This window comes from Amblyomma americanum, chromosome 5, assembly GCF_052857255.1.
Source record: "Amblyomma americanum isolate KBUSLIRL-KWMA chromosome 5, ASM5285725v1, whole genome shotgun sequence".
Classification (NCBI taxonomy): Eukaryota; Metazoa; Arthropoda; class Arachnida; order Ixodida; family Ixodidae; genus Amblyomma; species Amblyomma americanum.
In genome coordinates, this window is record NC_135501.1 from 119,768,974 (window position 1) to 119,785,994 (window position 17,021).

Consider the following 17,021-nt stretch of genomic DNA (forward strand, 5'->3'; position numbering starts at 1 on the left):
TTTTAAGGCTTAAATATAACTGATACTACAGCAGGAAAAAAACAAACATGCCGCTGGTGGGATCCGAATCGATGGCCTCCGAATTTCGTGTCTGGTGCTTTTCTCTTTCGGGTGTATTTATGTGTAGAGGAACCGAACCTTGATAGTGTTCACCAGCGCCACCTTCGTCCATAGCGGTGGACGTAGTACATCCTGTATTATCGCAAGTGCCACGTAGGAACGTGATCGAATAGTGACAACGGTATGCCAGGACCCTCTTATGCTACCTATGGCGCCAAGGCTCCCAGATTCGAGGTCCTCGTTCAGCTTTTGATCAGACAAGAATAGGCAAAAGAGGTCCTCATTATGACTTACATGACGGAAGCCAACAGTCTCCGAAACCAAGGAACATAAGATTTTTTCCCCCAATTTTCGGTGTTAAACAAAGCGTTGTTATTTTATGACTTAATTGTGATTGATAAGAAAGCAGAAACAAACAACCGAATGCCATCGATGGTATGTTTCGTCTTCAGCAATTATGCTGTCGACGAATGCAGCATCCTTCTCTGCTTCGGAGAGAAAATCAGCGCTCAATGATGCCCGCGTGTTCTTCTGTTCCTGTGTGAGGGAGTGCGACACAAGTCTGGCATTCAGCTTTCGTTTCCCCAAGTTCTCACGCAAAATTTGGTCGCATGTTGTCTTACTAATGTCGAGCGCATCTTATAGCATGCAGACAGCAATGGTACGGCCTTGCTGTACGATTTCCCTGATCCGAGCCACGTTGTTTTCATTCCGAGAGGTTGAAGGGCGCCTCTGCTTTCTGTCGACTTCCACCGACGTTCTCCCCGAAACGAATCTCTTGTGCCACTCGAAAGCTCGCGCCCGCGATAATGTCTTGTTGCCGTAAGCGTCACGAAGGACCTCATAAGTCTGTGTGGCTGTCTTGCCTAGCTTTGCTAAGAATTTTATGTTTACACGCTGTTCAAGGTGGACGTCCATCTCTCCACATTTACTCATAGTACAATGCGCAGACGACTAGTGACAACGTATTTTTCTACATGTAGTGCCATCTAGCGGCTGCCACAGCAAATAACACAAATAGCTTATGCTAGCGCCAAGAGATGGCGCTACACATATGCACGAACAATTGCTTTGGGGAATTATTTCTAGAGAAGAAAATAAATAAGTCTCGAAACTTCAAAGACGAAAGTTTTATTTATACACCCGTTAGCGCGACGCCGTAAAAAAATGGCTCTCGATTTGCGTAGTTAGGTCAAATCCGAATTATGCGCGACAGCACTGTGTGCGCATTGTTTAGCAATGCTTATCTTGGTTTTTGCATTGTTTAGTGTGGATATACTTTCTTATTCCTGTTATTGCCATGTGATTCAATCGGCATATCAAGTTTGTTCTGTGTGTTGTGTGTATTTGAATGGCATGTTTGAATAGCATGGTGAAGTATAGTAGATACATGACACAATGTTTATTACAGTCGTTTTATGGAACCATTTCAGACATGGCTCTGATTATTCCGAATATCCGGCGTTCTCGTCGTTATTGTCTTGGGCGGCGGCTTTGTGAGAGGAAAAGGTGGCCCAACTGCCACATAGATCCCGGGACCTTGTTATATTTTCACAAACTGCCCAGCGTTCCAAGTGCAATTCTCGGCTTTAACCAGATGCAAATTACGCATGGCGACCTATACGATATATATGAGAGAAGCCAACAGTCAGATAAACCAAGGAGCATAGGCTTTTTTTCAATGTATGGTGTTGACCAGTGAGATAATAAAACTGTGATTAATCTGTCATTTAAAGCCATTAAGAAACCAGAAGAAAACAACATGTTGCCGGTGAAATCCGAACCCACGACCTCCGAATTTCGCGTCCGGTGCTCAACCAGTAGTAGAGCACACTGTCCACATATAACTGTCATTAGTTGAAGATTTTGTTAGAAGCATCCTACCTGTTTGGCGTTCATAGGATCTCTTGATAACGCGCCATAAGAGATCGTTGCTGTTGAAAGTTTGAAAAATATGAGATTGTTTATCACACTAGCTGTCTAATATGGACTGATATCGACAATTGAACCACCTCGCGGACGCGTGAAGTACAAGAGCAAGGCCTTGTGCCGTTTAAGTAGAAGTGTCCAGTTACCTTCCGTTTATTGTTGCAGCAGATTCTGTGGGGACTTTCTAAGGGAAAACATCAGCGTCGCGGTTCTGTGCAGTAAGTGGAAATTCTACACCACTTATTGTGGAACCACCCACTAGGTGCACATGTTTATTTTGTTCTGCGCTGCGACACTACACTGGCTCAAAAGCGCAGGTGATTGAATGCGCGGCGACATGCTGCCCGGCTTCCCTTTTACGTGACCTTGGCTGAAAGTTTCCCTGCATAGCGTGATGGATTGTAGTGAAAATGTGAGTAGTAAAAAAACGTATGCAACAAATGCTTGCGATTGTTAAGACAGCGTTTGAAAGCGTGAAAGGGCTGTTGTGTTTGATTCAGAGCTACGGGGAATTGTCCCACGCGCGTGACCCATGCCCCCGACCCGTTGAGACGCGAACAAGTCGAAGAAGATGCAGCCAAAACATTGGTTCGTTGTAGGCTAAAAGGAACCTTACACGATTCCCTTTAGTATACAGCGAAGCTAAGTTATGCCCATATGGCAAGTGTGCTAAAAAAAAAGATGCAGCTAGGTGAGAAGCGTTCGGGCTCTTCAAGCCACTTGCGATTAAACCCGACCGCTCTGGAGTCCCACATTACGCGTGTGACTGTACTTCTTCTGGTTAGTGACGATATATATGCAACTAACGCCATCAGGGATGTCAGTGGTGGTATTAGCTTCTTTTTGGAACAAGACAGCAGGCCCAGTTTACATCACTCTCATTTGGGCTTGTTCACTTAGCTGGCATTTGCAGAATACAGAGCGAGGTTTCATTTCCTTACAGATATGAATTTATACAGGCGGAAATTGGCCCATCATCTATGTAGGTCTGGCAGCTCGTGCTGCTCACTATGTGCAAGATGTGATAATCGGCACAATATCCGCTACATAATAGCATTTCTAAGCAAAAACATTTTTCTGCGAGACATCATTTGTGAACGCAATTTTTTCATATAATGTAAGATTTCACTACAAGAATCAATATATCCGCACATCACACTACGGCAGTCTTGCAGTTTTTCTTATTAACGTTTTAGCTATCATCAAAAGCGTTCCCCATTGTTTTTTTGGCAGTCTTAACTGTTTGATATATTTGATGGGAACACATTAAAAGAAAGATTTTCTCACATATCAGAAGAATGGACCATTACCTTGAATATTCCCATAACAGTATGCTATAATTTTCAAAAATTTTCTCCGAGAATGTTTGACATGTGGATTTCCTACGGCCCAGGCAGCGTCATCCTCTAGAATATGCTTTTTGCTGTAGTATGGTGAGACATGTGCACCACTATGGACATTGGAGGCATGGTGTTTTCATCGAACCACTTTAAGCATGGCCTACTTTCATTGAAACCAAATGACACGCGTGGTTTGAAAGGACAGCTCTTTATTTAAGCGCAAGTCTCGCTTCAGTAAAATGCTTGCTCCATTACGCAGAGGGCACGCGCGCTTGTGCTGCTGATCAAAGTGAATTGGGAAATGCGACAATGAGATTTACGACATGCGTGCGTGAGAATATAAAATTTGTGTTTTGAATGTGCGCAAAATTTCTTTCAGTACTCGGTATATGTTTGTTCTTCCCATGATGCCGACCCCACCTTAAACTACAGGGGTGTGTCCAATCTTTTAGCGCGCTCATCAAAGTCAGTTTCATGTTTACTTCTAGAAATGAATTGCAAACTTCAATTTCAAATTCTGTTGCTGATGGCGCTCAATAACGTATGTGTTCAATTTATAAGAAGGCTTCCAGCTTTTAGACCTGTCACCTTCATTTCGAGATTAGTAACACATTCTCGATGAGATTAGTGTCGCAGCGTCACCTTTCTCGCTCTCATTTAAAATTTTGAAAAGTACAATATTTTGTGGTTTTTTTCTTCCAGAAGCCCGGAGCTTGCAGAACCCGCGGCTGCCCTTAATGAGTCTCATTTTACTTATGCCCTGGGCAGCACCACTTGGTGCGGTTCACAGGTTTCCTGGCATTCTTGCTCGGTTCGGAAGTTGTTGCCGTTCCCGCGACAGCCTCCGTAGACGAAGTGCTCGCAGGCCTGGCTGGTGGCGTTGTAGAAGAACCGGGACATGGCGGCCTCACATGGTCCGACGACCTTCGGCTCACTGCAGACTGCAGGCTGTGACACTGCGATGAAAGCGTTGTCATAGTTATTTGATTTGCAAATACAAATCTCATGTGATCAGTGTTTAAACCGATTTAACTGAATCAGCGTGAGTTTTTTTGTCTCTTCGCACAGTGGTAATCGATATGCTGTTAGGTTTAGGAAGTTGGGCTGGACAAGTGGCGAGGCTGGTCGGAACGCGCTGCTTGTGAACGAGCAGTTGGACTCACTTGACCTACGCGGAAAACCTGATGTGACCGTGCCTTTTAGTTGGAGTAACGGGTGTTGAAGTACGATGTGGGAGGTGTCCTTTAACTCGGGCTCTAACTCCAGCACAACTTTGTGTGCACGAGCGCGACGCACATTCAGCACATTCCAACTTTCCCTAATCGGCGCAAGGTGTCGAGTAAAACGGAAATCGCTTATCCTTTAGTGTAGGGTTTGTTCAAACCAGAAAGATGAAAAGTTGGGATTGACATGAATTGCAGAGAGATTTATTTTGTACATAAATGATGTCGCCCATATTAGCCCCGGTCTTAAACTAGTCATATACGCGTATGATATGAGTATTTTTGTCTCATCACCTTGTAAAGCTGACTTAATAAAGGAAGCAAATAGTGTGCCAGAAAAACTTGTACCCTGGACTTGTGCCAACCATTTAAATATAAACACTAAAAAAACAAAGGCGGTAATTTTTCATTCCAAGGGCAGACGCACTACTAATCGTAATGCTATCACAAAAATATTCAAAAATATATTGTTCCATTTGTTAAAGTGCTCGGTGCATATTTTTCGCAGAACCTGCAATGTGACGATCATGTGAATGACAGAAGTTAGGCCGTCACCAGAATGCTTAATCACCAACGTTACTAACTTCCACAATCAGTCCAACTAATGATTTATAGTGCTTTATTTGTGCACTCCATTAATGCTATTTATTCTGGGGCACCACTACAGCGAAAAATTTAAACAGGCTGTTAAATATATAAAAAATTGTTTACATGTCAATGCAAATGTGAAATACACAGAACCGTCTGGCCCTCTTTTTAAACAACCTAACGTAACCAAATCACAGGATTTATACCACTACATATTGTCTCGCCGGTACTATATGAGTGCAAAACACTCGCTGTTTTCTTTCAAACATAGCTGGCTTATCACAAAATAATCTGGAGTATCCCACAAGAAGCACACAACACTTTACAATTTTACCGTGAAAATGAGAAAGTTCCAAAATGTCGTACTAACTGCAGTAGACAAATGCTACAAAATACGTTACTAAGGCTACTAAATGAATACAATCGGTTAGGCATTGATATTCTGAAATTAACTCTATCTGAGTTTAAGCAGCTATTCAGAACCAGATTTTACTTCCTGGACGATTTTTATTTCTGTGCATATGGTTGTGTTTAGAGCCTTCTATGTTTTGTGTTACATTTGTGAATGATTACGCACTAATAATTTGATCTTCTTTGTTATCACTAGGTTGTGATAATTGTTTTTCACTATCTATTTGTGTCTTCTGCGGTCACTGTATTGTTGGGGCCCGGGGGCTTCTCAAGCCGTCGTAGAACGGTTTTTTCCTTGGCCTCCTGTACAATCTGGTGCATGAATAAAAAGCGTGAATAAATGAATTATGTTTCGCTGTCTGATGCAACGTTCTCCTGCGCAGTTTAATAAATCTCCTTTAGAGATCAAATGGTACAAAAAAAACATTGTGGCAACTTCAGTGCTAACGTGGAAAATAACTTCCCTGCTCAGGATCCCACCTACTAAACCGCTGGCATGCTTTTATGAAGTCATCCTTATCAATTCCACCCACTGATTTTTTTGCCCACTCTTTCTTCTTTCCGCGCTGCTTGAATCTCACATGCGCTAAAGAAATCGTTATTTTTTTTACCGCTGTCTCGAAATTGGAGACCCTGTGTATTAGGATAACTATTATAGTTGAACTCTGAAGGTTGCATTCTGGGTTATGAGGGCCTACATCATTATTATCATGATCAGCGTGACTACATGCACTGCAGGGCAAAGGCCTCTCCCATGTCTCTCCAATTAACCCTGTGCTTTGCCAGCTGCGCCCACCCTATGCTTCCGAACTTCCTAGTCTCATCCACCCACCTAACCTTCTGCCGCCCCCTGCTACGCTTGCCTTCTCTTGGAATGCTCTCCGTTACCCTTAAGGACCAGCGGTTATCTTGCCTTCGCATCACATGCCCTGTCCAAGCCCATTTAGGTGAGTACCGTAGGTGAGCTCCGTAGGTGAGTACCGGCAAGATAAAGCTGTTGTATATTTTTCTCTTGAGGGACAAAAAGTATGGTGGGGCAGCAAGAAAAAGAACGTAAACGAATAGGCCCCTGCCTGTGGCACTACGTATAACAGGCTTTCTCTTGAGGGACAGTGGTAAACTTCCATTCATGATCTCAGAGAAGCTGTCGTATTCGGTGCACACCATTCTTATTCATCTAGTTATTTCCCTTTAGTGACCAAGATCAGAGATCACTTCCTGCCCCTAAGTATACGTATCCCCTTACCACTTCCATCACCTCGCTATCAATTGTCAACTGCTGTTCCCTTGCTGGACTGTTGAATATTGCTTTCATTTTCTGCACATTAATTTTCATACCCACCGTTCTGCTATGCCTGTCTAACTCATTGATCATTCTTTGCAGTTCATATCCTGAGTGACTCAGCAAGGCAATGTCATCAGCGAATCGCAGATTATTGAGGCATTCTCCATTAACTCTTATTTCCAACTCTTCTCAATTCTGGCCTCGTAATACCTCCTGTAAACAGACGGTGAACAGCACTGACGAGATCGTGTCTCCTTGCCTGACGCCCCCTATTATTGGAATTTGTTGTTGCTTACTTTATGGAGGGCTATGGTAGCTGTGGAGTTGCCATAGATATCTTGCAACATTTTTACAGGCTTTTCTACACTCTTATTCTGCAATGCCTGCATGCCTGCTGAGGTTTAAATTGAGTGAAATGCTTTCTCGCAATCTATAAAGGCTTTATGGAGGCGTTGGTTATATTCTGCGCATTTCTCTATCACCTGTTTACTAGTGTGAATATGATCTATTGCGGAATATTATTTACGAAAGTCTGCGTCATCCTTTGATTGATTCATGTCTAAGGTTGGCCTGGTTCTATTAGCGATTACTATAGTAAATAACTTGTAGGAAACGCACAGTAAGGCAGCGCACAGTAGGCAACGTGGAGTAAGCGCACTCCGCAATGATAGCGCGAGATTATAGTTCATTGCTTGAACATTAAGGTCGTCTTCCCTGATACCTTATTTACTGAAAATTCATCGCTTGTTAACAGAGCTGGGGTGGTCGAAGATAACCCGAATCGCTATCCTAAGGCAGATATGACGGAATTGAAAATTTAGAAACGACTAATGCGATTAATGTGACACGGTATGCCTGAGCATGCGGCACATCATGCATACGCGAACTCCACATTCCTTGTATTCTTTGCAGAACCCAGGCACCTGGTGCTGGGGACGCTGTCCTCCTCCTCCCTTGACCGCTCTCTCCACTGTCCTACTTTTCTAACCACCTCCTCCCGGACTATTCCTCGCCTGCGTTTGCTTACTCCTCTTGACTCCACCGTTACAACTGCTCTGATTGGCTGCCGCGTTTCCTCGTCCTGTCTCCACTTCTGTGTTTGGTAGCCGCGTTTCCTCCTCTCTGCTATCTTGTCTCCTCTCCACATTTCCCTCAGCAGTGTCACTGAGCTCCGGACGGAGAGATTCAGCGAATTGGGGGGTAGTAATTGTACGCATTGAAAATATGTTTTACGCCTACAGAACACCCGTAGTTTCTGTAACGAAGAAAAAATTATTCGGAGAAAGTAGGCTACTGCTTATACCTCTGCTACACGGGTATGTTGAAATGACATTCGAGTTGAACGGCATTCGAAACTTCGAATGGCATTCTGACTGGACGGATCCGCACGGTGCTACACGACTATTACAAAAGCATTCGAAAGCTTCAGTATATTTCCGCCAAGCTACAGGGGCGCTGCCACCGTCAAATTTTGTTTTAAACAAATATAACAGCAACAATTAATTTGTATAGTTACAGTCCGCTATAAAATTGCTACTTTTCCAAGTAATATGCCAATTCTAATAAATTTTAATATTTATTCATTACTAAACGCCACTGTTCTAACAGGCGCAAGCCCATAGCCCTGTCATTTTTTGTGTGCGGTCTGTTGGCTACATTGGGCTCTATCGCTTGCGTGTGTCGCAAAAAACTAAAAAGTGCAATACACTTCACTGAATAAAAAAAGCTCACTTAAAATGCACACACAGACGCACAGACGCACAGACGCACACGCGCACATAATAAAGACAAAACACAGCAAAATAAACAACAATAAGTGAAAAAACTGGCACCGGGCCAAAATGGCAGCCTTTCTTTCCTACGATGGGTTCCATAGTATGCGGTAAATATTTGTTTGCTAACAAAACTTCTGGAAACGATCCATGTAGTTTATATAAATAGTATTTAGAATTTCAACGTTTAACAAACGTATTTGCTCTGCAAAACTTATGCTGCCACCTATGGCGCGAAGACGCTGCGGTAGAGAGTAGTCGCGCTTGCGCCTCTAAGGCATCCCAAAATCTCGAATGTCTCCACGGAGCTCCGTCGACTCGAATGTCATGTGAACCGAATGCCGTTCGAAAACGTCGTGTAGCAGCGCAGGTTTGGCAGTCGAGTCGAATGACATTCGTTTGGAAGGCATTCGAAACGCCCGTGTAGCACAGGTATTAGTCAGAACATTCAGCGAAAGCCGTCATTGGTCGCAAATCTAAAGTGGAGGCGGCGGCAGCTTAGCGCTCATGCTTCCTATATAGTCTGCATGATCATCTGTCTAAGTGATCACGTTGGAGGATGTGCCGCTAGCTGCTTCTGCTGAGAAAAATTACCGCGTTCGTTGCATCCAATAAGAAAGCACTGCAGATGCGATATGAAAATTCTCAAATTCGTCACATGAAAAGAAATCAGTGCAAGCTGTGGCACACTCCTCCCCCCCTCCCCCCCCCCCCCCCCCCCCCCCATAAAGAAAGGTCCGAGGTATACCGCGCCTATAATACCAAGTTCCCTATTCACTGTAATATTCTTAGCACTTTCCGGGGGTTTGATTTATTGAAAAGTGATTTGAATATTAGGTATCGCCCTCTCATGATTACCAAACGGTAGCAAGAGCCAGCCACAAATTATTCTTATCAGCAACATACGTTAAACATTGTTTCTCAGATGTGCCGCCGGAAACTGTCGCTTTAACTTCGCCACAGAATACCGGTATATAAAGGGTTTACCCTTCCAAAACCGTACACTGGCCATGAAGGACGTTGTAGTGGAGGGCTATGGAATAATTGTGACCACATGAGGTCGTTTAACGTTCACAGACATCACATAGAACAAGGACCGCTTTCTTACATAGTTAATCCTTTCTGTGACACCAGACCGTCCCTCCGAAAGGAACAAAACATTATAAATAAGGCTAAGATGAATTAAAAAAGGAGCCGCCATGTCCTGCTGGGGAATATGGAATATAAGAATTTAAAATTCTTATTATGCAAAGAAGTCAGTATTCACGCAAGACATAACAATGAAAGTGCTTAGAGAGGTGCTGTTGCTTTTACTGCTGTTTTTTAATGAACGAAGACCATTAATTAGCGCTAACTCGAAAAGTGCAATTGTATTTTCGAGCATGAGGTGATGAATGAAATTAGAAGTATGTAAGGTAAGCGTCGCATCTTTGACTACCTGCGTTGCTCTTTGAAGAGGCGCTGCATTCACACTACTTTTTGCTTCTGTTCCCTCCAAATTCGTGTTTGAGTTGACTGTGTGGGGGTGACACAGAATTAGCTTTGTCACCCGCGTTGTGATATATAATGTTATGTCTGCATAAACGTTTCACTTCAGCAAAAATTACATATTTACGCTTCCACCATGGCAGGAGAAAGACGTTGTAGTGATGCCTAGTCCTCGGATAGGATCATCATCATCAGCCTGACTACACTCACTACAGGGCAGAGGCCTCTCTTATGTCTCTCCAATTAACCCTGTCCTTTGCCCGCGACACCCACCATATATGCCTGCAAACTTCCTAGCCTCATCCGCCCACCTAACCTTGTGTCGTGCACCCCGTGCTACGCTTGCCTTCGCTTAGAATCCACTGGGTTACCCCTAAAGACCAGCGGTTATATTGCTTTCGCATAACATGCCCTGCCCAAGCCCATTTCTACCTCCTGATTTCAACTAGGATGTCATTAACCCGCGCCTGTTCTTTGACCCACTCTGCCTGCTTCCGGTCTCTTAATGTTACACATATTTTTTCTTTCCATGGATCGCTGCGTTGCCCTTAACTTAAGCTGTACCCTTTTCATTAGCCTCCACTTTTCTACCCAGTGAGTAAAATGTGATGTATGCATAAACATTTCACTGCTGCAAAAAGTACTTACGCTTCCACCATGGGAGAAGAGTGACGCTGTAGTAAGGCCTAGTCCCCGGGTAGGGTTCGCCTGCGTAAAATGTACGCGAAAATTTTAAGTTAGCGTTGGAAGTGGAACGTATGAGGTGTTGCTAACGTAGATACTAGAAGAGAAGTTGCTTTTAGTGCAGTAGTTCTTATGACTTTGACGCGTACTTATACAGTAGGTTTGTGAATTTTAATTGAAAAAAATACCGCAGCATTGAACAAGATTTCAGCCAAATCCGGCATGCTCATTTCTTTAACCTCGTTGCGAGATGAAAAAGGTCCGAAATGTGAGTGTCGAACAGAACGTCGTACTACTTGAATTTCCCAGGGTTAGTGGGAAATTCTCGCTTAGAGTGTAGAAATATAAGAATTCACAGTAAGACACAGACTAGAGCGCGGTTCGTATGGAAGCTACAGCCGCCGGTATTTGTACACCCAAAAAACCGCGTTCTCCGATCACACACTACGCAGGACCATCGAATTGTCACGTGACAGATTGAACAGGTCCTCCTGGCAGAGAATTAGGATTCTGGAGGTATAAGGTCGGTCTCTGCGACTTATCTACTCACTGATACAGCATCCCATTGTAACTACGCTGGCACGCACAAGAGCCGCACGTCTCCTGCTCATAGCAACGTGGAATTTTGGAGAACCCGGCAGAAAACCTTAAACAACTCGATGAAGACTGCCGAAACGCATGAACTGGTGCTGCTCACAGATTGGGCTGCACAGTGGGACTGTCAATGTAGAGCCGACTTCCGCGTTTGAGGAAGAAGCTTTAGGGCGTTGGCGTTGTGCTGGTGGTTTGCTTTCGAAAACATCCCCACAAGATGGGTATTGCAACGCATACTAATTATAGTTATTCTCATTAGGGTGAATAAAACGGCTAGACGATCCTCGGTGGACAGCTTGATGGCACTAGAAGCCAACTGTTCGTGATAACCGAGGTTGACGCATTAAAGTTTATTATATCGAATGTGTCACACACTTATGTTCGTTATGTACGCATCCAACACGCTAAGTTCGTTAAATGTGAGGTCAACACATAATAATTTGTTATATCCTAGGCTATTAAACGAAAGTTTGTTATAAGCGAACTAGCATCTTATGTTGCATTCTAAGGTTTGTTGTATTCGAGGCAGTACACAAATTTCGTTTCATCCGAGGTGCACACTCATCTACGCCTTATGGCGTTCGCTATTTCCGCTTGAACTAGTCCTTTTAATGCTAAGGCATTTTTTTTAAGGTGTGTCGACCACTGACATAAACTTGATCTTTTGTCACCTTCCACTGAGCTGGAGAATCAAAAGTCAGATACCTGCAGCGACCCCTGTCCACAGTATGAACGCGCATCCCATGCAAAGCAGCCCGGCAATGTGGCAACTGGAGCCCGAAAGCACACAACATACTTTGCCGGGAGCTCCCGCTCATCACTTCATTGTAAGGTTTGCGCAGCCAATGCGACGGTAAAGAGAACGATATACTAGCCTTGGGTATACGTAGTTCTTGAAAACTACCTCTTTATAAACAGCTATCGCCTTAATGGGCGGTGAGAATTTAGATGTAGTTATAAAATATTCTTTAGAAATGATTTAATCGACGCTATGTTTATGAAACTTAGCATATATGACGTACAGCAGCTGTAGTTGCAACAGCGGTTAAAACTTGACGAATTGTGAAATTTATTTAAATTTACTAAAATGAAATTTTTACATTGATTTTTAAATTGAAAAATCAACAAAGAATAGTTTGTTATTTATATGCTGATAATTCTGGAAACACTTCTCTTGTACATATGTGCTTTATTGCACTTATAATTTCCGTGATGTGCTCAAGACCACATCTGAGAAAAAGGTTGAAGTGTGCAAAATAAAAGCGTAAAAGTTGGGAAATTTTTAACCTGTTTTGTACTTACAGTACACACCTGTTCATCAGTTGTGCTAAATTTCGTTGGCACAGCCTTTGAGTATAGCACTGCTTTGGAATATTTTCTAATCACAGTTTGTAAAGTATAATCCTAACTTAAGATGTCTCAGAGCAAGAAAAAATCCCCATCATTTAAAGGGGAGCCATTGCGCTTAATTTGGGTTGATGAAAAAAAATAGACGAGCGCTTCGTCTTGCTCTTGACGAAAACGTTTCCGCGCTACATGCAGAGTGCGGCCCGTAAAGAAACCCCACAGAGTTTGTCTTTTTCACCCAGGCCGTGTATTTCTACTCTATGTTACTGCACCATAAAGCTTGCAGCTCGGTGCCCGCACTGTTCGAAATGAGTTGTGCCTGCATTGCGTTCTTTTTTTTTCTTCGAAGCTACGTGACGGTATTTTACGTTTATTCATAGGGTGTCTATCACGTAGCCAACATATCTTAATTGTGCCTTCTGAATTCTGAATTCTTACAAAGTTATTAACTAAATTAAATGGTTCGAGTGTACTCAAAAGCTACCCAGCGCACCGAGTGCTGACGAGGGGCCTGGGCTTATTTTGTATGTGCTTTCGTTCGACGATTACTACTCAAATAGAAACTTTTTGTCGAGTTCTTGGCAGTGAATCAATAAATAGAGCTCCGAAGACGGTGACGTTAGAGCGAATCCCAGTTTTCTGTGCAACACCCATTGCAGACCTGGGCTTATGGTGCAGACTGAGAGCACAAAGAAAGAAACGTGCCGGACACTGGTTTTTTGCAAGACATGAAAGTTTGTATTTCATGGTGCCTTGGTTTGTTTTTTTTTACTCCCTGATAATTTACAGGATCTGAATGAACGTATTTTGCACGGCACTGAAGTGCAGGCTGCTTACCTTCCTTCCGTGGTATGCCACCTGGATAGACAGCCGGGGAACTGTTTGCTGCCAAAGAATCCGTCAGCTGGAGGTGGTGCATAAAGTTTTGGAGTGAAATCAATAGTTAGCAGCGAATTAAAAATAGTTTTCGCACACAATGACATCGGCTACTGGATCTACTACCCAAGCAGCACAGTGCTCTAAAGGACCAGAGTAAAGCCATCTATTTCCAATGATAGGCAGATTATCTGCTATGCTTATGTTACAGAACACTGCATGTAGAGCTTTAATGAAGTGCCTCTGTACTCTTTCTTCAAGAGAACGTTTAACGGGGGACAGACACTACTTTCTGTGCGCCCCCCCCCCCCCCCCCCCACACCTTTTTTGCTTTCAAAGAGGCTTACGGGCCTAGTAATAAAAATGAACTGGAAACACCAGTGCGCTCCGTCAGTAACAACTGGCAAACAATTTTGTACAGACAGTTTTGGATGGCGGTGAAGGACACCTTGACGTCATGGTCAACCGGGTAATCTGGTCGACCATTTTTCACAATATCGGCGCCGCCGGAAAGCACGGGTTTATAGGTTGGTTGGGGAACGTCACAATGATTGGGGCAAGTGCACCTTGACGTCACTGCATGCGGATGGATATGCCCAGCGGCTCATGGGGCAATAATCACAACTATTATAAATTATGCTTCACTCAACGCCTGCGACTGAAACTTGCTAAAAAGCGTCTCTGTATTCTCTTGAAACAAGTCGTATCATTTGCTTGCGCTTCGCATTGTGTGCTTGTACCCCTTTAGGAACGTTGACCAGTAGGTACTGGGATAAAAAAGAGAACGCGTGATGGGCCCATAATCCCGAGCAAAAAAAAATATACAAAAATTATGGACGATCTAACATCTGATGAAACAGTTCCGTGAGACATTTCAATTTATCCTCGATGATTAGTTTGATGCTTTTAATCTAAGCCACGACTTCACACACGTGGCATAATTTTTCTGAAAGGTAAAGGTGTTCAGAGGTGGGTCGAGGACGGCCGGCTCCTTAGAGGGGTCGGGTTGGGTGGTGAGGTGAGGTGGCTGGTAGTTCTATCAATTTCATTCGCACAGCTCGCTGCCCGCCCCTTAATTTCAGTTCAACCCTTTTAATTAAACTCGATGCTTCAGCCGTGTAGTTCTGTACTGGCGAGATACAAGTTTTGTATACCTTATTCTTTACGAACATTGTTAATGTGCTATTGGCTCGAGAGTGGCTGGCAAATGCACTCCACCCCGTTTCTATGCGTCTAGGTTTTCACTCACGTTAGCTTGCAAGGGGTCACTGACGCCCCTAAATCATTGTATTTCTTGATAATATTAAGCTCTTCACTTCCTATCGTAAATTGTTCTTTCCGTCCGAGGATATTTAGCATTACCCTACATTTACTCGTATTAATTTTTAGGTCCCCCGTTATGCTTTGGCTGCCTAGTTGCTGGGTCGCAGTTTGAAATCCTTACCCTGAGTGACTTATCAAGTCCATATCATCAGGGAATCGCATATTTAAAAGGTATATTCTCCGGTGAATAGTTCGGAAGGGCTGGCGGTAAGAAACACTACCACAAAGGATGTAGAATATATTCAAACAGCTGCCGCAGAAGCGAAACACAAGTTAAAGCAGGCTATCGCTCAGTGGAGATCGGTACGGTGGCTCACCAAAAATAGCTTCCTAAATAATGCCATAAAGGGCGACAAGAACAGAAAAAAAACTCTACCCAAAACAGAGGGTGTGCAATGGCGGTATGTGGATTTGACGCTTTTTTCCTCGGAGGTGATCTTAATATTGACTTGCTAATGCTATCTACATTGCAGCATAACTTTGAAACACTCCTTTACTCGCGTGGATTTGACAACCTAATTGAAACAGCTACACGCGTGACACCAAACAACAACACATTGATAGATCTAATTATAACCAATAAAGTTATAAAATATACTACCTTCGGTGTTCTTGCCTCACACATCAGTGACCACATGCCAATTTACTTATTTTGTCTAACGACACCTAAAGGCAGGCGGAAGAAGCCAGGCGTTAGCTCAAAAATGCCGAACATAAATAATAGCACATTAACAAAAATTTAGCACTATTCTCCTAGGAACAAACTGGGATGTCGTATACAGCTCATAAACCTCTGATGAAGTGTATAGTAATTTTTGTCTATTTTTAATTGCGTATCTCGTATCATTTATTTGAGTTCCTAAGCAAAAACTAACAAGATCTCCGAAACCTTGGATGTCGAAAGAATGTCTTAAAATGATACGAAAGAAAGGTAAATTGTTCAAAAAGTTCATAACCACACGAGACACAAATGACAGGGACATATTTAAACGCCACAGAAACAAAACCAATGCTCTTGGAGCATCGCACACAAAAAGTTGTAATAGGCGAAAATCTTTCTTCTTCTAAGCGTGTTACTACAGGCGTGTGTCAAGGAAGCATCCTAGGGCCCCTATTGTTTAACTTTATGTCAGTGACATTGTAAACATCAGTACAAAGCCAGAATATATAATATACGCTGATGACACAACCCTTTTATTTCGAAACAATGATCACAGTCTGCTTGTATATAACATAAATCAATCATTAGATAATTTAAGCACTTGGAGCAGACCTAATTCACTGCAGATAAACGCAACTAAAACAAAAGCCGTGCTTTTTTCCACAAGGCTGTCTCCGATGCCTATCATGCCCTCAAATAATAATTTATTTTTTGACCATGCTTCTATTGAAGTTGTTGGTGAAATGAAAACACCTGTGTTTTTTTTTCTCAACAAAAAATATGTAATGAGATAGGCACATAAATGAAATAATTTCACGCCTGTCAAAAAGAGTAGGTATTTTAGCAAAACTCCATTTCTGCCTACCACCGAAAATTATGCTACATATCTGTAACTCTTTATTCTTGCCTCATCTAATCTACTGTCTCCTTTTATGTGGTACAACTACACAAAAAAATTAAATTGAATATATGCACTACAAAAAAAAGGCTATTCGCCATATAGCTTGAAAAGACTACTACACTCATACTGTGCCGCTTTTTCAGAATTTTAAAGTAATGTCAATACACTATCTCTACACGTGTAACTTAGCAGTTCGCTACAAACAACACATAATTACTTCTGCGACTGTAATGCTTTCGATCGCCAATCTAACAACACTTACACGAACATATCGTTCGCGTTCTGCTCCTAACTGGACAGTACCTTTCGTACGAACGTTTGGCCAGCAAATGCTTGCACATACTCTGCCCACTCTGTTAAACTATTTTCGCCAACATAAAGTTATTATTTAAAATGTAAATAAGAAAACAATACAGTCATTATTTCTCTCGCAAATGCAATTTTTCGGATTTCGTGTAATGTATTTCTCCTATGTCTTTAGGGCATTTTGCGGGTTTGTTGCTATGTACAACTGCAGTTATTCCGTGATGATGTTTGTC

At 42.8% G+C, this 17,021-nt stretch overlaps 1 protein-coding gene across 1 annotated transcript in view; it reads right to left on the minus strand.

Annotated features, from left to right (window-relative positions):
• Positions 1-3,543: 3,543 nt before the first annotated feature.
• The window catches only part of LOC144132626 (uncharacterized), a 63,504-nt gene continuing 50,026 nt past the window's right edge, over positions 3,544-17,021 (minus strand). The window contains exons 8-10 of the mRNA XM_077665157.1: positions 13,559-13,625; positions 10,745-10,804; positions 3,544-4,285 (exon numbers count right to left, since the gene is read on the minus strand). Coding sequence (XP_077521283.1) covers positions 4,083-4,285; positions 10,745-10,804; positions 13,559-13,625 — 330 coding nt within the window. The 3' untranslated portion in view covers positions 3,544-4,082. The remainder of the gene's footprint in view (positions 4,286-10,744; positions 10,805-13,558; positions 13,626-17,021) is intronic.